The sequence below is a fragment of the Eptesicus fuscus genome, chromosome 12, assembly GCF_027574615.1.
Source record: "Eptesicus fuscus isolate TK198812 chromosome 12, DD_ASM_mEF_20220401, whole genome shotgun sequence".
In the NCBI taxonomy this organism is placed as follows: domain Eukaryota; kingdom Metazoa; phylum Chordata; class Mammalia; order Chiroptera; family Vespertilionidae; genus Eptesicus; species Eptesicus fuscus.
In genome coordinates, this window is record NC_072484.1 from 7,079,453 (window position 1) to 7,101,466 (window position 22,014).

At 46.1% G+C, this 22,014-nt stretch overlaps 1 protein-coding gene across 1 annotated transcript in view; it reads right to left on the bottom strand.

Annotated features, from left to right (window-relative positions):
• DOK5 (docking protein 5) overlaps window positions 1-22,014 on the bottom strand; it is a 136,662-nt gene that overhangs the window by 14,145 nt on the left and 100,503 nt on the right. Inside the window, exon 6 of the mRNA XM_008141193.3 lies at window positions 16,847-16,982. Coding sequence (XP_008139415.1) covers window positions 16,847-16,982 — 136 coding nt within the window. The remainder of the gene's footprint in view (window positions 1-16,846; window positions 16,983-22,014) is intronic.

The window sequence follows — 22,014 nt, forward strand, 5'->3', positions numbered from 1 at the left end:
CCGCTGCAGTCAATCACGAGCACCATATGGCGCGTTCGCGATGTGGGTCTGGATCCATTCGGGAGCGAGCATTCATCATCGCAACACAGCAATGCCTCAAGACCTAATTCCATCCTCTGATTCCAACTTCCACAGGCTGCTCCTTCAACGTGACTCAAGGGGGGAGAGGGGGGTCTCTGCCACAGCAACTTTGCATATGCAAATCACATCGTCATTTCCCATCCACTCAACCTGCTGAACAAGCACACGGTCCATGCAGTGGTGGCCAACCAGTGGTCCGCAGACCCCTGGTGGCCCGTGAGGTCTGAAAGGTTGGCGACCGCTGGCTCAGGGTGGAGCTATGAGTCAAAGCTACACCCACGCCTGGATGTCTGCTCAACCTGGGAGACTTCCAAAGCTCACCCAAGTCTGAGAGTCCTCTAAGAGAGCATATACAAACCAACCTACTCGCTCTGGGGTCTATGGGTAGGTAGAGTACAAAATGTGAGCAAGGGTGAGTCAGAAGGGACAATTCAGTCCACGAGAGAAGAAATCAAACTGAGCTCCAAAGAAACTAGTCTCTCGATGTCTCTGTCTCTCATTCTGCCCAGAACTCAGCTGTCTCATTCACACCGCCCTCCAGTTTCGTGGACAGTGTCCATTTGGCTTCCTGAGCTATGTCCTCATGGTCCGCCCACGTATTCTCCTGGGAAAATAATATTTGAAAATATCCTCTACCTGTGCTTTCTGGACTCCGAGTCGGTGGTTCTTCAGCTTCAGCCAGCCTAGGAGTCACCTGGAGAGCCCCTGGCCCTGCTCTGGGGTGGGCCAGGAATTTGTATTCCTACCAAGTTTCCAGATGATTCCAATCTCACAGGTTCTGGGGCCACACTTTGAGAACCACTGTCCCATGTCATTTATCTCCTTTGGACCCATCGCTCTGGGAATAAAGTTTCCCACTATGGTAAGAGCCCAAACTTGGCCAAAAATTGGGCTCAAGCCTCGAATCTGACACTAATAACTACAGGACTCTAGGCTGGTTATTTAACCTCCTCTACTCCTTAATATCTTGTAAGTAAAAAAAAAGAGAGAGAGAGAGAGAGAGAGAGAGAGAGAGAGAGAGAGAGAGAAACTAGTTCCTAATTGGCAACCAATTCCAAGAACGGATCTGAGTCATTGGGGGGGGGGGGGGGGGGCGGTCCCATCAATGTTAGCAACATTTACAATGAGCCTATATCCATCAAAACACTGTCTTCACAAGAGCATCTGAGCGGGGTCCTCAAGGGAACATTCACATTTTCTTTTTAAACCTAAATATTTGAATTTGGACTGTGTTTCTGAATTGAGGGCAGAAGTTTTAAAAAGTTTTCAGGCAAAACAAAAACAAAATATCAACACATCAAATCAAATAAACAAATGTGCTTAGAGATTATACGAGTCACGTGGTTCCAGGTGGTATGCAATGTATTCAGTGAACAGGCATGAAGGAAGCTCTTCCTGGAGCAACTGTAGAAACAGAAGAAAATCCAAGAAACTACAGGGGCCCCTGGGACAAACCCCCCCACCCTCCGCTGGGGAGTTCACTTTCTTCAGGCGGCTCTCTCTTTGGATCTGGTAGCATTTTGCCTGGAGGGAGGGAGATCCACGTTTTTGTGGCATTTATTATCCATTTTTTAAGACATGTAATAAATTGTATTCCTTCTTTCTTAGTATCGATATATCTTTACTATGTTTAGGAAATGCAGAAAGGATGTAAGATAAATCTGAAATAAGCCCTATACCTATCACCTAGAAAAGCAAAGAGAACTTTTAACAGGGTAATATACTAGTATTTCCTTCCAATCATTTTTTAAGATGTGCATACACAATGTGTATTTTATACAAACTGCATGATAGTGTACACTCTCTAAGCCCTACTCTGTGTCATTTGATACATGACGAACATGACATACCTAGTGTTCCTACATACTGCCCTCTCCTCCCGCGTCACCTTCGTGTCTGCATCGCAGGGCCGCCTTTGGCGGTGCCAGACTTCCCTCATTCATCTCCCTGGCCATTTATAACTTAGCAAGTGAGACCATGGAATTAAATTCAGAACCAATTTCCTTCATCACATGTTTTTCCAGCCAGCTATGATTTTTATTCTGGGGCTCACTCTATCAACAACTATTCCAATAATAAGTTTTTTTTTAAAGAATTGTTAAATTTAAATTAATTTACACATCAAATTGTGTTTTAGACTGACTCAAAAATTACTTTTAAATGCGACTGCATCAGACAAGGGGATGAGCTGGTAATTTCATTTTTGTTCTTAAAGTAACCTTCCCTTCACAGTACTCTGCATGTATACAGCACACTGATTTGTAGACAGTAAGAAGGAAGAGGCAGGTCTGTGATGTCACAGAAAACAATTCACACACTAGTTCTCCGGGCCCTCCCCTGAGCCCCGACCTCGCGGATTGCTCCAGGGGACACTAGAAAAGGCAAACCAGGGAGTTCAAAGGAGACGAGAAAAGCGTTTTCAATGAAGCTTAAAGCTCATTGAGAGCTCTAACCAAGAGAAGTACTCCAAATATCGCATGAGCAGTAAATGCGTTTTGAACCGAATCTTAAAAAATATTTAGTTTATTTACACAAAATCCAGACCCAACGTCTTCCTTAAAAGAAAACAGTAGCATAGACAATAGCTTCTAAGAAGATCGAAAATTAAGCGTGTGTTTGTGGACCTCGCAATCTGACGAATCTATGCTTCGGAGGGAGGGTTATCAAACACCCTGGAAAAGTGCTAGCAAGTAGATCTCGTCGGTCGGGAGCTGGGAGAAATTTATGCCAGAACTACGCTCGCTGCACTTTGGGGTCCTTGCCGCTTGATGAAGCAGGCTCCCTCCATCCATACACACCGCTCACAATGCTAACTGCTGCACTAAGTGGCAGGAACCAGTTTCTTGGCACAGCCACGCTGCTGTCCTGGACGGAGCTTTGTAATCACCCCGGGGCAGCGCTGGGGTGAGGAGAGAGTCAGTCCCAAGTGCAGGAGCTCCGCAGGCAGCTCTGCGCCCGCCTGGGCCCCTGCTGGGCGGCGCGCCCTGCGTGTGAGAGGAGGAAGATAGGATGTCCTGAAAGGATCTAGTTTTCTCCCTGAGAGTTTCCCACGTCCCTGCCTCCCTAACCACAGGAAACCTGTACACACATCCTGCTGAACACGTGCACATCCCGGTCAGCATCTGACAGAACCAGCCGGGGCGGGATCCGGCCGCTCTGACACTGCTCTCGGCACCATGTGGTGCGGGGTGCTCGGTGCAAGTCCCGCTGTGACTTGTGTGCGCGAAAAGGCACCGAGGCACGGGGTCCCGGGCTGTGCTCTCCCCAGCCCTGCTCCCTTTCTCCCAGGGACCCAGGCGCCAGGTCTCAGTCACTTCAGAGCCATGGTTCTCAGAGTGCGGCCCCTGGACCAGGGACATCAGATTCGCTCAAGAGTTCATTAGACATGCAAATTCAGTGCTCCACCCAGGCCTACTGGGTCACTGGCGTGGGCCCAGCGATGATGGTGGAGACCCAAAGTCCCTGAGTGTCCCTGTCCCGTTCCCTCCCCCGTCACCCCTGCCCAGCCCGCAAACACTACACTCAGGCCCCGGGTGCCCTGTGTTCTCCCTCCCATTCGGTTCCCACTGAGTCCAAGTCCTGGGCTTTACGTCCCTGTCCTGACTCTTCACTTACTAATTCTAAGCCATGGAGCCTCAGTTTCCCCCTCCATCAATCGGAACTAATAATACTGCCAATAAAATGCAAAGTGTTCCAGTATTTTGGAAGGCAATGTAGCGACACTTACTTTAATTTAAAAAAAAAAAATACATGCTTTAATTCAGCAAGCCTACTCCTGAGTTCAGAAAATGCAGTCAAATAAAGTTTTTAGAAACTCAGTTAAATAAACAGTATATAAAGGCACATGTGTCTGTCTATTGCAGGATTGTTTATTAGTGGCAAAAAATCCCGATATTTCCATAGATAGGCTTAATAAATTAATGTTCCATTGAGACTCAGGAATATCACGCAGCTATGAAAAAGAATGAAGAAGACCAAGGTTGGCAGACTTTTCTGTCAAGATAAGAAGTGGCTTCGCAGGCTGTACAGACTCTTTGGCCAACTAACCAACGCTTTTGTTCCACTGTGACAGGAGCCATAACAATATGTCAACGAGTGGGCGTGAGTGTGTTCCAGCAAAACTTTACTTAGAAAACACATGTGACCTTAACTATTTCCACTGGATATTGACTACCGAGTGAGAAAACCGGGGGTTAGTTTTTAATGTGTGTAAAACGATCAGACTTTTGTAAAACCAACAATGACCCCCAAATACCCATCTTGTGTATGTGTCCACGTGTGTCTGTCTGTAGCTATGTGTATGGCATGTAGATACCTTTCTACACAGAGGAAAACCTGGGAAGATAAGTGTAAACTTCTTGATAAGATTTGGGAGTCGCTGAAAAGGGGAAATGAGGGGAAACACATGGGAACAGATAATGAAAAGAAAAATGGAGTATAATCATCACCGATATGGTCATATTTTTGCGGTCAGTTAAATTTTACATACATGCATCTATGTAAAAATAAATTACACAGGATTCAAAACCCAATCCCCACCTCCAAGGAGAGCTGTGAAAATTAAACGAAATAAAGCATGCAGACGCTCAGCACAGGCCAGATGGAGCTGCTAGCTCCAACTTTAATTATCCCTCAATTAGACTAAGCCTCCTAGCGTGGTTTTCTGCTCACAGGCTCCCTAACAGCTCTGCCTTCCCCTCCCCGTTTCAATGAATTCTGCCCTCGGGTCTTGGGCACATTTGTTCACCGATTCCATCCATTTGTGTGCTCTGGGCATCATCTCTAAGCCACACGCTGTGCTCGGGGCTGGAAACGTAGAAATGAATGAGACACAGCTCCCCTCACTCCAGAACGAACAGTGGACGGCAGAGAGCTGGTCCACAGCCCGGCTTCGGTCGTGTTGCTACCTGCCTCCAAGGAGGTGCTCCCTCCCGACAAAAGGGCAGACCCTCTTCTCAGCAGAGTGCTCCTTCCCAGGGGTGCAGAAGACTCACTGCACATGCTCATGGACCTGGTGCCTGGTGATTCCTGGCACAGAGTAGGCCCTTTATAAAAAGCAGTTGAACGGCCCAAGCTGGTTTGGCTCAGTGGATAGAGCATCGGCCTGTGGACTGAAGGATCTCGGGTTTGATTCTGGTCAAGGGCATATGCCCGGGTTGTGGGCTTGATCCCTGGTAGGGGGCATGCAGGAGGCAGCTAATCAATGATTCTCTCTCATCATTGATGTTTCTATCTCTCTCTCCCTCTCCCTTCTTCTCTGAAATAAATAAAAATATATTTAAAAAAAACAAAAAGCAGTCGAATGACTTAATCCCTGATGGATGGGTTGAGTGACTTGACTGAATAAGTGAATCATGAAGTGACTGAGAACCCTCTATCACTACAAGTTCATGATGATGACAGCTCAGGTGACTTGCTGTCAGTAGGTGCCAGACACTGTGTTGAGATATGACTTGTTTTATGCCACCTGACATAGCATGTGCCAATATAACCCCCTGTACAGAGGGGAGACAAATAACAAGGGTGGCAAGGAGTTTTGCCCAAGGACACTGGGCTGGTAACGATGCCCAGGCAGGGCCAAAGGCCAGGCGCTTCCTCCAGGCCTTGAAGTTCACGTCACAACCCTGTGTGCTTCTCAGAGGAAGTACTGAGTGTCCTATGAACACCTCAAAGGATGAGCTTGTGTCCTGGTCATAATGATAGAACACCCGAACTTTATCCCCAAAGCTCAGAGAAAAGGCAGCTGGCCAAGTGTCTGGGCTGTAAGGAGACGGGAACCTTGAGGAACAGAATTGACCAGTGATTGGGACACAGGCTTCTAGACCCCCGTGGCTCTAGGGCCTTCTCTCCTGTGGACAATGACTACCTGCCACACGTGGTCTTTCTTGGCTTCCTACTGGAAACCTTTCTCGTGGGCTGCCTGATCCTGACTCCAGCTCTGAGCCACGTTTGGCATGAAACACCCAAAGCGCTCTTTCTTTTCTCCAACTCCTCTCCGTATTCTGACATTCGCAGGAAAAGCAATGGGTACTGTTGTCATCAAAATGCTAACGAGATATCACAGAATATTACCGAACTCTCGAGGAATTAGAGTGAGCCGAGGCTTACTTCTTGAACGGGAGAGGAGAGAGAGAGGAGAGAGAGAGAGAGAGAGAGAGACTGCTTTCCTACCCCGGAGAAAACACAGCAGCCAGCAGGTGAGCAGAACTCTGGCTGGAACAACGCCTCCATTGTGGCTGTGGCTTCGATGAAGCAGACTGCTCGTGAAATCAGCCATTTGGGGCCAAATTTCCAAGTGCAGCATTTTGCTGAGTACCAGATGCACTCGAATGGTTATTTTCATGGGGATTGAAAGTGATTTGCATCTATTTATTCAGAGCCATCTGAATTCCCAGCCACTCGCATAAAACAAAACCACTGCTCCCTTTACTTCTGGTAACTTTTTATGCCTCCTTGCTCAGGAGACCCTCCCCCACCCGCACATGGAGGCCGACACGGCAGGGACTGTTGCCCACGGCCTCATGAAGCTGACATGCCTGGAGCCTGGGCATGGTGGGCATTGGAAGGGAACTGCAGTTGGTATTCCAGCTTCATTTTTCTTTTCCTCTACGCTCACAAAATTATCTAACCGATCCCCACTTTGTTCATTCAGCAAACCTTTAGAAAGTCCTGTGTCTAGCCTTGAGTTTCTTACAGACATGGGGGGTGGGGGGGTGGGAGGGTAGGTGGGCTGGCCCCACCCCTGCAGGCTCAGCCACTCAGAGGTCAGCTTTTGCAGCAAATGCAAAGGCTAAGATCTCATATGGGCAGATTGAACCTTTCAACTCAATGGCTCACACTCACTAAGAGCAGATGTTTGGGGACAGGATGCCACGCGTGCGCCAGAACTGAGAGCAGTGGGTGGGGGTCCTGTTACCTGCCCTGTGCTCACTCTGGGTACAAGCTCAGAGCGAGGGGGCCTGGTGGGCACGGTGCCCCTGGCCCCAGAGATGGCTGCAGAGCGGGTACAGCTGGCTCTGCCTGTGCGTGTTTTGGAGGTCCTGCGGGAGCCCTACCCAGCAGGCAGGTCCTCAGCTCAGTGGCCGGTGCTGTCATGCCTGTATAAACACCACCAGTGTCTTAAGAAAACAGCAAACAAGGGCGCTCAGCCCAGGCACCTGAATCCCTGGTGCTACCCGTTCACATCCCATTGCTGCCAGGCGAGTCTCTTTCCCCTGGCCCCCCCCAAGCCAGTGGTGTCCTGCGGGTAGCACAAATGAGTAAAACCATCTGGTTATTAAGACAACAAGAAATGACAAGAACTATGAAACACTGAAGAGCACTCTCCATCTCAAAATGGTAGTGGCTGCTCCACTTTAATTCAAGCAACGTTAACAGATATTCCTACTTTTCAAGAGGTAGAAATCTGCATTCTGTGTGAAACCTTCCATGTTAAACACTGGGAACTAATTTAATTTTATAAAAATATCATCTGTGCCAATATTTTGCAGACCAAAAAAAAAAAAATGTGGTCTGCATAAACCTGCTCACCCCTACCCTCTAATCTCTGTCATCTGCCTCGCTTTCCCTGGCCTGGCCAATGAAGACGTCTCCCAGAGCTTCCTTGCTGCCTGGAGGTGAGCCAATAGATAGCTCTTCCCTCCCCGCTGCTACTCACAAAGTCACAAAATGAGGGAGGATTTGCATTTCACACTTGGACAGGTCAATGGACCCTTGGGTAGGGACCTAGTAAGAGGTCAGTTTCCAATTCCGCAGAAACAATTGATTGGATCTGCCCTGAATGTTTGAAACTTTCAAAGCTGGTGACAGCCATCCATGTTGGCACCACCTCTGGTACCCTTCCCAGTTCTGCCTTCTGGTGGTCAGATTCTGGTCACGCCCAACACTTTAATATCCTGGGGAAAAAGCCATACAAGGCAAAGCATGTGTCTGCTGGGCAACCAAAAGCTGAACCCCCTATTCGATGATGCCAATGGCTTCTCTAAAAATGCCTGATTCTGGTTAAAAGCACAAGTGGCTTCTAGATTTCACTGATAGGGACTTGGGATTATTGCTTTTGCCTCTGGCAAACTCCTTCGAGAAAAAGTAAGTCCACATGGCTCAGAGGGGAGAAACTGGTTAAATAAGTACATTTGTACCTACTGCCTAAAACCTGGGGTGTAGAGTCATGGTCAGTGAACTACAGCCTGCCTGCAGGCCAAGTCCTGATGGCCTGTTTTCATATGGTCCAGAACCAAGAATAGTTTTTACATTTTTAAAGTTAAGAAAAAAAGAGGAGAAGAAGGAAGTGAAGTAGCAGCAGCAACTATAGGTGGCCCAAAAAACCTCAAGGAGTTACCCTGGCCCTTTCCAGAAAAGACTGGCCCACCTGTGGCGGAGATGGATAAATCACTTCCTACCTTCTCAAAATCCATTAAAATGGCATTGAACTGATCCCACTTATCTCTCAGTCCTCGTCACCATCCCTGTCTCTAAGCCTCTCTGGCATGACTGATGCTGGGAAGTGGGAAAACCATATTGCTCACCATGTCCATCTGGTCAACCAGATGCTTTCTGCTCTCACATGAGCATCTTCCATTCAGGTCATGACCTGCTGTCTTGCCACTATCAGGCTTTCAATTTTCTCTCTACTTAGGGGGCCACCATCTTAAACATCACTATTAGTTTTAGAGTCATAAACAGAGCTACAACCTGTTAGCAACATTCCGTGTGTTTCCTTTTCCTGCAGAGGCACAGCCTCGGGCTAAGCAATGACCACGGCCAAGTTACAGGAGTGGACAGCTCCGGGGAGAAATTGGATGAGGTAGGACAGCACTTCAGAATCAGGTGAAAGCATTATTAAAACCCAGCATCGCACGTTATTGTGTTGTTATAAGTGATTGAAAGGGGCATGCTCAGAAAATTACATTTTTTCCCAATGTACAGGAACAAAAGTCACAGCAGCTGTAAGAAAGGAGCCCGAGTTGTATCTATATCTATACTGTCTGAAGAAACAACGTCTGTTACTAAACAGAGGTTCATTCCACTTAGCCTCCTTCCAATTTCTAATGGATTCGGCAGGAGTGCTTGGTGATGTAATTAAATTATTTTTTTAAATATATTTTTTATTGATTTCAGAAAGAAAGGAAGAGGGAGAAATAGAAATATCAATGAGGAGAGAGATTCATTGATGGGCTGCCTCCTGCACACTCCCCTACTGGTGATCGAGCCCACAATCCGGGCATGTGCCCTGACCAAGGAATTGAACCATGACCTCCTGATTCATAGGTTGGTGCTCAACCACTGAGCCACACCAGCCGGACCAATTAATTTAATTTTTGCTCAGTGAAGTGTGGGCACTGGTGCCTGGATTTAAACCTTGGTTCCCTCCACTTTTAGTTATGTGACCACACTTCAAACTTCTTAACCTTAAAAATGGAGGGACAGTGCCCACGTCAACAGAGTCAAATCGGTTGAAGGCTAAAAGTTAATACATGTCTAGTGTTTGGAAGTGCACCTGGCATGTAGTAAGTTCTCAATAAAAGTCAGATATCATCAGTAGCAGCAAGTAGCAAACTGTTGTTCATCCTAAAACTCAGCTCAGGCATAATCTTCTCCAACAAGATGATCCTTCCTCTTAATGGAGACCCCATTTCTAGCACCTGAAAATTTACCTACTAAGCTCTTAACGTCAATCATTACCTCTTATCACACAATTTTTATACATTCCTAAAACCTCCCTCTCCCCCATCACTGGTATCAATTCAGTTTGCCATGTGCCAGAAGATCAATACTGTTTCTGTTCCTATAAATATAATTATGTAGTCATGACTTTTTAAAAAATTTAAATGAAGAAGAAAGACATACGGTGAAATATAAAACTCCCTCCCCAGACCCTCACACTTTCATCCTGCTCCCCAAAGGTAACCAACATTACCAGTTACCTTTGCATCCTCTGGAAGTTGTGTTTGCAGACCATGTGTGAGCGTGTCCGCTCTGCCTATCGCCCTGCCTCTGGCTCATTCATGACCTTCACGCACCTTTGCTATTACCAAGTGATATTCTCTCTGTGCTCTTTACGGCCTGGTAAAATTCCTGTGACATCACAGGCCACAATTTTTCTAACTATCCTCTTTTGATGGACACAAGCTGTTTCCACTTATGTCTCTTATCCTATCTAATAATAGACAAATATGCAAATTGACCGTACCTTCTCTACACCCAAAACCACGCCCACCAGCCAAGCCACGCCCACCAACCAATCAGGATGAGTATGCAAATTACCCCAATAAAGATGGTGGCTAATTTGCATATCAAGACAGCATCGAAAGAAGCCAAGAGCTGCAGAAGGGAGTAAAGCTTCGAAGAAGCAAGCAAGCCGGGGGCGGGGGGGGGAGGAGAAGGGAGGAGCAAAGTCAGGGCTGGGGGCGAAGGGAAAAGCAGGCGGGCTGGCGGAGAAGGCGGGACGGGCGACAAGGGAGGAGTGGAGGCGGGGTAGAGTGCAGCAGGAAATCCTATTGCAGGATTTTTCCTGCAACGGGAATGCTAGTTACAAATAAGCTGCCCAAGAATGTGAACTTCATCTTCCTCAGTCATTCCAGCACCTTGAAACCAAGGCTCAGCAAACACTTGCTAAACAGCAGAATGTAAGGACAAAGGCATCTCTGTTTCTGCTAGTGTATCTGTAGAGTAAATTCCTAGAAGTACTATTGCTGGGTAAAGAGATGTACCAATTTAATTTTGATAAATAAGGACAAGATGCCCTCCAAAGTGATGGTAGCCAAGTGAATTTACAGGCCTATATTGTTGCATGATTTGAGGAATACAAATCGTGACTCCTTATCTAAATTTTAAGCTCCTTTTAAAGGTTTTTCATACTTTAATTTGTATTGTCCATAAGGCCTACCTTATTGCTTTGCAAGTAGTAGGTAGGTGTTTGGTAAAAGGTTTTTGAATGATAATTAATATACCAGAATATAAAAAGCGTTTAATTCAGGAAAAGGAAAAAGCTGATAATTGCTTTAAGCAATACACTTTTCAAAAATTCCAATTAATCAGAGCCCATAAACAGAAGAAAAGGTAAAAAAATTTTCTCTTTAGGGGGTGTCAGGGGGAGAAGAGGAGATATAAAACCCCAGCAGGCAAGGCTCTGTTTTGGTGTCCGAATAGTAACGAAATGGATGCTGTAATTTCTTGGATGCTCTCTCTATACATCTTTTTTAATGTGTAGCCTATTGCTTTTTAAATGAGGTTGACTATAAATTACTTTGGCTTCCAGAATTGTGGAAGAATTCCACTTGAATTCTACAAACTCATTAGCAAATTTTATTTGCAGAACCTAGTGTGGAAGAAAATCTGTCAATTAAACCCACCAACAAAAAAGAGGGAACCAAGTGAGAGCGAGTCAGATTCCACTCACACACCTGTGTGCAGGGAGCCGTCACCGGAGCCCACATGTCACCTCCCGTCCCACAGCCCGGGAAAGCCTGCCAAATTGCAGTCATTCTCCACCCTGTCTCTCGCGCCTTAAGGAAATTCTAGAAATGACAGGCCCGTCGTGGAATGAGGACCATCCCACACTCCTCCACCCTTGTTCCAAAATTAGACTCTGTCATAGACACTGATCTCCAAGGTGGCAAAAATAGCGGCTGCTCGGGGAGCCCTGAGCTGTGCCCCAGACTCCCAGCAGCTCCTCCAGCAAGGCAGCCGGCAGCTGGGCCATCTCATGCAACAGGGGGGTCTCCCCTAATCCAGCCCCCCCTCATGGAGCACCCCTTTCAGAGCAGTAATAATAACACACTGGTTTAAAAAGCAAGGAGGGAGGGGAGAATTATGAGATTGCTTTCTGGTGCCAAAACTACCAAAAGAAATAGGGTGTCCTGGAACAGTGATTTTTTTTTTAAGATATACGCTAAGATGATATTTCTGAAAGGTTCTCAGGATAATTTGAGAATGCTGAGTGGGGATATAAGAGGGATGTAAGGGCTTTCACACTCTCCAAGGGGGCGAGGCACTGTGGCCGCAGGTAGAGGCTGGGGACCAGATGCAAGGATCCTGCATTCCTGGCTCCAACAATAACGAGTTCTACTGAGCTCTATGGCTGCAGGCAAGTGACTTAGCCACTCTGAGCATCAGTTCTTCTCACGTATATGACAGGGGCAGCAATTCCTTCCAGGACAGTGATTCCTTCCAGGCCAAGAGTCCTGAGTAATATTCTCTTGAATTGTAAGCCTCAGGGGAGCATGGGCCTTACCTGTCAATCGCTACTACATCCCACAGCACATAACAGCATCTATGTCCTCAATGAGCATTTGGAATGAACAAATGAATGAGAATGCGTGAATGCATCTACCTCACAAAGATATTGTGGTGACCAGAGAAAAAGCAAGTAGAGTGTCTGGCATATTGCAGGAGGCTTAATGAACTGTAGTGGCTATTGTTACTAACGAGCCTGGCCTATAGCAGATGTTCAATAAATAAATGACATCATTAGCAAAACACCATAAAGGAGAAAAAGTATCAAAAAGATAAATCAAAACACTAAATGAACAGGACCCCAGAAGTTTGCGTGGTGTGGGGATAGACAATAAGGTGGCCCCATGATCTTCTCATCCAGGTCTTCATGCCCCCAGTGCTCCCCTTCTCTGATGGTGTTAAGGACTTGTGACTTGCTTTTAATTAATAGACTATGACAGGGTGATGAGATGTTTCCATGATTATGATACTTAGGATTGTGATCCCCACCTAGCAAGGAGACTCTCTTGCTGGCTTTGATGAAGTAAGTGGGTGTGTTGGTCCATGTGGCAAGGCTGGCTTTCAACCAACAGTCAAGAAGAAAATGAGGCCCTCTATCCTACAGCCACAAGGATTTTAATCCTGCCAATAACCATAACAGGTTGGAAATGGATCCTTCCCCAGTCTAACCTTCAGGTGAGACTGAAGCCCCAGTGGACACCAGTGCCACAGCCTTGTGAGAAACTGAAGCTGGGAGCCCCACAGCAACCAGGAGATAATACGTGGGTGTGTTTTATGGTGCACAGTTTGTGGGACTCTGTTGCACAGCAATAGAAAATGAATACATGTAGTAACATAGGCAAGACATCCATTGCCACAGCATGGCATCAACGCCCAGAGAAGGACCGGTTGCTGAGTGACACAGAGCATGGTAGGAACTGGGAGAACTGAAGACGCCATTCTACCTAAAGGGCAGACATTATTGGGCAGAGCTGATTGTTGCCATGTGGGGATGTGAGACCAGTGTTACCCAACCTTTTCCCTTTTCAAGACAGTACAGAAATCTGAGTTTTATGTGAAACCTTCATTTTTGAATGCTGGCCACTAATTTGGAATTTTTAGAACAGCAGTGAGATCTCATGCAGGCAAAGAAAATATGTATTAGGGGCTTGATTCAGACATAAAGCATAATTTGGGGTTACCCCAGCAGGTCAACCCTGCTCCAAATTTGAGCCCACTGATTCCAAGCTGGTGCCCTTAGGCCTTCAATCCAAGGGTCATCTTGAGGGTTAGAAAGTACACAGAAAGTCGTTAACATGTTGTCTGCCACAGGGGAAAGGCATGATACATTTCCATTATTATTGATCTTATTATTGTATTCATTTCCTATGGCTGTTGTAACAAATTACCACGATGTGGTGGCTTTAAACAAAAGCAGTTTACTCTCTTACATTCTGGAGGCCAGAAGTCTGAAATCAGTTTCACTGGGTTAAGGTCAAGGCGTAGGCAGGGCTGGCTCCTTTTGGAGGCTCCAGGGGAGAATTGGTCCCTTGGCTTTTCCACCTTCTCAAGGCCATGACCTTCTCAAGGCTGCCTGCAGCCTTCAGCGCACATCTCCTTCTTCCACCTTCAAAGCCTTCAGCATAGAATCTTCCACTGTCTCTCTCTTTCTGTCCCTCTGCTTCCAACATCACATTGCCTCCTGTCTGACTCTGACTCCTCCTGCTTCTTCCTTATAAGGACCCTGTGATTAGCTTGGGCCCACCTAGAGAATCCAGGGTACCCTCCCCATCTCAAGAGCCTTAGCTTGATCACGTTGGCAAATCCCTTTTGCCAAATAAGGAAACATTCACAGGCTCCAGGGACTAGAATATGGACGTCTATGGGGAGCCATTATTCAGCCAACCACAATAGTAATACTTGCCATTATTATCCAACCCACAAGCCTCCTCTTTATGACCTCTGGGACACAAGGCCATAAGTCTGATCAAAACCAATTCACTCCAGGCTGCAACATCCAACTGGCATTCCCACAGTGCTGGGTTCTGTCTGGGGATGAAGTCAGCTGGCAGTGGGTCGGGGCGTCCTAATAATGAGGCTAAGCCTAGAGGTTAGCTTCGCTATCTTTCTCCATTTATGACCTTAGCTATCTCAGGGAAGCAAGCCAACAGTGACATAAAGGCAATTCCTAGTTGAGAATACAGCCAGCTCTGTGTGGATCCATTTCCAATGACCAGAAAACTCAAAATTGTAGCCCAGGGAGGGTGGCCAGTCATGTTGTCATCATTTGCTTCATTTTAGCACCGCATCTCTTTTCTCCCCTAATCAGAAATTGATTCAAGTACGTTGTTTTTAAGCCTTTCGCAATCCTGTTTAACTCCCTTGGAATTCAGATCCCATTTTGACACTCATTTCCATCTAAAACAGAATGCTGTTGCTTTAAAATCACATTCATTTTATAAAACCCCTTCAGCATACAGCGAATTAAGAACGAATGTTATTTTCCAGTTAAATTTGCAAGGGGATAATCTGAACGCATTACTCATAATCCTGATTAATTTTAGCGGAAGTAATGAGGAGGTTGTAAATAGAGCAACATGTGTGTGTGCAGAACTTGCCTTCCAAGCACACAACAATTTATGCTAATTGATGGCTTCACAAACAAGGTAATCTTGGAAAAACCTGCTCAGATGTTTGAAGGCATCTAATGGATAACTATACAACTTCAATGCAATCACATGTTGCCCTGTAAATTCAAGTGACTTGAATTCGACTGCACAGCTGACTAGCCAATGTCTATCCATCCACCCAGCATCCAATTCAGCCAGCCAGCCAGCTATCCATCCATCTATCCATTTATCTATCTCTATTGTGATACCCAGAATTGGTAAGCATATGGGGAAACGGATATAAAGTCTGCATTAATCCAAAAGGAACTTTGTTAAATGATGAAGGGGAAAATATTTCATGGTATGTGAAAATTACATGAAGTTTGAGTTAAAGTGTTTTGGGAACACACCACACCCACTTGATGATGTCTTACCTATGGTTGCTTTACCTAAGGAGTTGATATAGAGACTATCTTAGTCCACAAAACCTACAGCATTTACTGTCTGGCCCTTCACAAAAGGCTTTGCTGATTCCTGCTCTGAAATCCTGAAGCAATGCATGCACAAGCTCAGGACTGCTCTGCGACAGATCATATTACTCACATGCTTTCCCTTCCTCTTTAAATCCAACCAGCCCACGTGTTTACATCAGCAATTTGCAAACTACCTTAGTGCTAGCATGCCAGCACTGGGCCTTTGGTTTTGCAGATTTCCTTCCAGATGGGCAGCCCTGCATGTGTTTGCAGCCACGATGCATGATTTGCATTAACTCTTCTGCATTCGATTACAGTGTCATGTTATTCTTCTCAAAGAAAAAAACTCAAGAATCATAGTTCTCGGTAAGAGTGACAGTTCCCAATACAAAGCAACGAACAGGGTAGGTGTCCCGAGAGCGCGCCTGTGGATACTCGTGTGTGTTTGTGTTTGTGGAGTCTCTATCCTGGAAGACTATGAAGGTTTAGCAACCAGAGATGGCAAATGCATGGCTTTGGGCAAGAAGCAGTCTACGGACAGGTCTTCTCTGGCCCACAAAATGGGACAGTTTTGTTGTTGGCTTTAATTCGAATGAATTTCCAACAGTTACAGACTGGGAGGTATTATATACAGACTCAAATCCTTGGCTTCTCTGAAAAAAAAAAAAAATCAAAAGATCTCCATGGAGCCCAAAGTCTCATGTCAACAGTTGTCCGGTCTTCAGCTTTTGAGATTTCATTCCAGTTTCCTCTCAGCCCGCTTCACTCACTTATATTTTTCCCCTGACCCCTGTTGACATTGGAAATTACAACGACTGATACAGCTATCAACATGTATCTATAGGAAGATAACCTACATAGTTGTGTCCACAGGTGTCCATACACCACAAATTGCCTCTAATGTACATACTCCCTGCAATGATGTCCCAATAATCATGTCCCGCCTAAATCCATACATTGAAATCTTAACCCCAAAATGGATGGTATTAGAAGGCGGGCCCTCAGGACGTGATTAGGCCCTGAGGGCAGAGCACCCTACACTCCTAGGGATGCCTCATTCCTTCTGTGTGTGAGACAGAGAGAAAGGACAGCCAGCTCTGAGCCAGGAAGTGGGCCCTCCCCACTGACAGTGAGTCTGAGAGCAACTTGCCCTGGAGCTTCCCAGCCTCCCAGGGAGAAACAAATGTCTGTTGTTTAAAAGCCATCTAGTCAATGGTATTGGTTATAGGAGCCTGAACTGATTAAGGTGTACACATATAATAACCGCAGCACAAAGTAGATAAGGAGGTGACTGCCTCAGCCACGGGCCACTCTGGGCCGTCCCAGGGTGACAGTGAATCCGAGGAATACCTGGGTGAGGACAGGAGTAAACCCCTGCTCTAATCGCTGACTGAGGTTTCCAGCACAGGGATCCCAGGTCCCAGCCAACGGCAGTGCCCACCGGGACCTGAGGAGGGAACCCCGACGTACCATGGAGTTTTTCACGCTCTGCAGCAGGCGCTCGTGCTGCTCGGCGATGGCCAGCGCGGCAGAGTGCACCTTCTGGTAGATGGCCTCCCCGTCTCGCGTCTGGAAGATAAACAGCCCCTCGCCAGTCTCACACATCCTGTGGAAACAAGAACAGAGCTTCTGAGAGCCCCGCCCTAGGAGCCAGGCGCCAGAGCCTCGGACGCGCCAGGGGACCAGACCCTTGGATGTTGCATGAGGCGAGGGCTCTCATGCCCATCTGCTAACCAGAGTGAGCGAGAACCCACATTTCCAGCGAGCTGCTGTTACTACAGGAAGGGAGCCATCTCTCTTGGCTAACATGGTGATTTTGTTTTTCTCAAGAAACAAAGCAGAAAATTAATAAAATAAAAAAGGCCATTTCTTGATTTTTAGCATAATCCTTGTACTCTGCTTTCCTGCTGTCAAAGCGGAGACCTGCGGGACTGCTTTCCCCTTCAGTCCAGGAATCAGACTCGTCAGCGTCACCACCGTCCAGCTCAGAGGTGAACTAAGGGTTCCATGACTCCCAGGCTGGGTTCTAACTTCCCTTACAGGCCATGCCTTAAGGATGCCTTCATTTCCAAAGTCAGAGATCCAATCTGACTCCAGCTTCCACTCAATGTGAAGAATCAAATGCAGCTGAGAGTTTTTTGGGGGATCATGATGGTGCTGCATTAACGTGGCCAACAGAAGAGCAGGTCCCCCAGGGAAGCTCTGTGGTCTGATGGTTAGTGTTAAGGACTCAGAGGAAGATCATCTCCGCCTCAGACTGTTAAACCAGAAATGAAGTCCAATCACAAGGGGAGACTGGTACACAGGTGAAAAGCTAATAAACATGATTTAATTGCTAAGTATACTTTAATGTGTGTGTGTGTGTGTATATACATACATGATATGTAGAATTACCAATATATTTAATTACTCTAAATATTTTTAAAGAATGTGGGCAAAATTACATACAACGATATTTTTAAAGTTCTGATTTTGATCTATATATCTATCAACAGTAAACTAAGACATTGCTTTTGTTTGTTTATTTTAAAGACCCTAATTATTCAAAGACACAATGCCACTCCCTCCATCTCAGAATCTCCTGCTGAAAAACTGAATCCTGGCTTGAGGGCCGAGTTTCGCTCACATCTGAAGAACTGCTTAACACAACATGGAAATCAAGCACATTTCCACCCAAACCACTGTTAATTACTTTATCTAGCTCAGTCTATGCAATTAATGTAATAAAAATAGAAAGATTCCTCCCTATCTAATTTCCCACAGTTGGCCCGACACCATGGCCATATGGCAGTTTTCAGCACATATAGCTCGGTGTACGTAATCCGTCAAAACCTGCCTCACTTGGATTTCACTGATATGGGCTAGGTGAGGAGAAGGAAAAGAATAAATGGGTGGCTCTTTCAGGAAGCTAATATAAAGAACTACCTCAGGGGGTTGACTGTGTGATTTTAATTATTAAGTCATGCCAATCCAATAAGGAATGAAAACTAAGAACTGATGCATTTCAGTCACGTCCCAGCTCTTCCTGGAAGAATCCCTCACTGCCCAGCGCTCACTGTCCTTCCCTCCTCATTGATGCCGTCATACAAATGTGACACCTAATTGTGCAAGGCCTTCATTTTGCACAGCTCCTTTTCCCATCAAATATGGAACTATAATTCCCGAAGAAGAGGAAGTAGCCTCTGTCAACTCTTTAAGAGGAGGAAGTGGCCTTTGGCTTCCTCCACCACCAATGCTATTGTTTACTTACTTATGTATATGCCAATCTTGGTTCTAAAAAGAATGAAGATACCTGTTACCTAGAAACAGTGGTAGTTTATTGCTTAATATCAAACCCTGTTTCTCAAACTTGACAATCCAGTTGCTCTTAAAGTTCTTATGACTGCAACACAGTAATAAGTGCAGTTTAGATTGGGAGCCAGTATATCTACCTCGCTATTTATGTATCTTCAATTATAACATGCTGATGTTTTCTGCTCTATTTTATTTTAACACTGCTGGTGTAATGCGCCATCTATATTACGACCTGCTCGTTGGCAAGAACTCCGCTTTGGCAATCCCTCTTTCATCCAATGTCTGCTTTTGCTCAACATAATGAATCTACAACCTTCCTTTAAGGACATCTGCATGTCTAAATAATTATTGTAATCGAAAACAAGTGAAATCACAACCATTGGAGCATCAAGTATTCTTTAAAGTACAGCAACAATAGACTGCCTGCCTCCACCCAAGGATCTGGAAGACACACACCTCACAAACATACACACTCGCACGAAGACACACACACACACACACACCATACACACAATGCACATACCACCTACCATGTACAGAAAGGACCACAATCTCAGATCCAATCAGGTTTACACCAGGTGAACGGATGCAGAGCTCAGATGCACTTCAATGTAGAGCAGGCGAATTGACTCCCAGACAGCAACCCCCAGGCAGCCCTAGTCACGTGGGGACATAGGAGCCCAATGGGGCCACAGCTTCTGATTATCAGGAAGCCAGAACACCTGATTTCTATGAGAAATAACCTGGATTTTTAATGTTAGCAACTTATTCCTTTTCTTTAAGCTGGGGGCGGGGGGATGCCAAGGTTAACCTGATCTGCCAGGAGGCCAGCCGTTTGCTCTGAAGAGCTCTCCACAGAACAGCAGTGAGGCCTGGGTTTGAGCTTTCGGGCTTCTGTCCACCCTGTTCACAGGCACGTGTCCTTCAGTAGGGCAGTGAGACCCAGGAGGGTGATATGAAGAAATGGTCCTTCAGATGCTCTTCTATCCGTCTCTTCTAACCTCAGCCCATGAGTTCTTTTGTCTCTCCCTCCCTCCAGGTAGATTCATGTGCTGTTTCATAAGCAGCTTTAAGTCCATTAAAATCGTTACTGCATGCCTTTGTCAAAATAATACAATGGGCAAAGTCCCCAAGGCAAATAAGAGGAAAATAGGGGGAAAAAGAAAAGAAGAAAGGAAAGGAAGTAGAAAGAACATGCATCAAGAAGGCTAATGGCTTTACATGGTCTTACATCTGCAGCTCATCTCGGAGAAACAGCCCAGAACGAAGATGCTCTAATGGCTCCAGCCAGACAGCACTGCAGACACACTTCACTCTCCATGGTCCGGCTCCTTTCTCTTACCCCTGACGTTACCTCGGACACCGGCCCAGCAGGGCTCTTCCCTGTGGCCTTACACTAACAGGAAGCGGGGATGGAAACCCAGAGACGGTGAAGTAATGAGTCTAAGTTTGCCTTCTCCTGTGTCCTTTCTGAAGATAAGGATTCAGACAGAAGGGCAGTGTGGCCATGTCAATGCACTTGGAGTTTTGAATTTCTCAGATAATTACTTTGCCTGAATGATATGCCTGTCACTCCAAACCATGGGTTGTGCAACTGGCCAAGAAGAAAAACAAGAGCTCCGAATAATAGTGAGAAGTTCATTCATCCGTGCCCAGAAGTACCACGGCAACGCGGCATGAAGGGCGGGCGGGACTGGGGATCTGGTCACCTCCCTGAGATGGCCCTCACCTGCTCTGTGACCTGGTGCACATTATCTAACCTCCCTCAGCCTGCCTTTCTTTTGGAAAGTAAATATAATGACAGTCACTGTCACCCAGTTTTACTGAAAGTGCCGGCCATGGCATGTAGGGTGCACAGAGCAAATTTTCAATTAGATGCACTTGCATCACTGCACTCAAGTGTGAGGGCCATGCAGACAGCTCTGTTCCGACTTTTCAGCTCTCCCGCCAGTGCCTACACTGGGCGTGGCCTCAATATCTGGTGCTCAGTGAAGAACCGTCTAATGCATTGTGAAGGAGAGGCAGTGCTAGAGAAAGCATAACTGGGGACTTGACTCAGCCTCCTCGGGCAAGGCTTCTGAAACAGGATTCACTGAGACGCCGCCGGAGGGGGATGGTTTGGAAGAGTAAGCTGGGAGAACAGTCCCAGCAGGAATCACTGCGCACTGAACGCCTTGAGAGGGCGAGGTCCAGTGATTTCAACACGGTGGGGAGGAGATGGGGAGCCCTGTGCCTGGCCACGGTGAACTGAGCGTGAGTGTTGGGAGGCCACGGTCTTCACTATTCCGAAGTCGTCACCTGAATGCAACAGTCCCCAAGGGCACTGAAGGCCCAACTCGAGAAACTCCTTCTCTTTGCCAATGACATTTCATACCATTACCTTTTACTTTTTTTTAATATGTTTTTTTAATTTATTTTAGAGAGAGAAGAAGGGAGAGGGAAAGAGATAGAAACATCAATGATGAGAGAGAAACATCGATCAGCTGCCTCTTGCACACACACCCCGCCCCCCACCCCACTGGGGATTGAGCCTGCAACCCGGGCATGTGCCCTGACTGACTGGGAATCGAACAGGCAACCTCTTGGTGCATAGGACAATGCCCAACCCACTGAGCTACACTGGCTGGGCTCAACATCCTTTATTAGAAAAATACAAATGGATTGAAATTATATGAACCAAAACAAGTGATCTCATGCCAGGCAGTGTTAATAAGAAAACTCGTGAAATCAGTAAGCCAAGCAGTTCCATTACTTTATAGGTGGATTCATGTGCATGGGTGTGTATGTTTGTTGAATATATAGCTGTGTGTCTACAATATTTGGACACTGCTAAAAGCAGGCTGAATCTTATACTCAACATGTATGTTGATGATACTCTTCTCTCCACCCCTGCAAAAGCAGTTTACTAACTCAACATTGAATTTTACATTTGTAATTACATATTATAACTGAAGGAATCAGTACTTGTCGGGCGAACATATGGCAAATCCTAATAGTGGCTGTGATGGGTACAAACAAAGGCAAAGACACAGCTTTTACAAGTGAAGGGGCTGCGAAGTACAGACTGCCAGTTACCAACAGTCACAGGATGCAGAGCACAGCACAGGTATAGTCAACAATATCGTACTGACCATGCGTGGTGGCAGGAGGGTCAGGACTTATCGGGGGGATCACTGTGTAAATCATATGATTGTCTAACCACTATGCTATACACCTGAAGCTAATACAAAATAATATTAAATGTCAACTGTCATTGAAAAATAAAATTAATAAAGGCAACATGGCTTTTTCTTTATGGTGGTTACAATTTACTTGGTTAGACAAGATCTACATATGTGAATGGT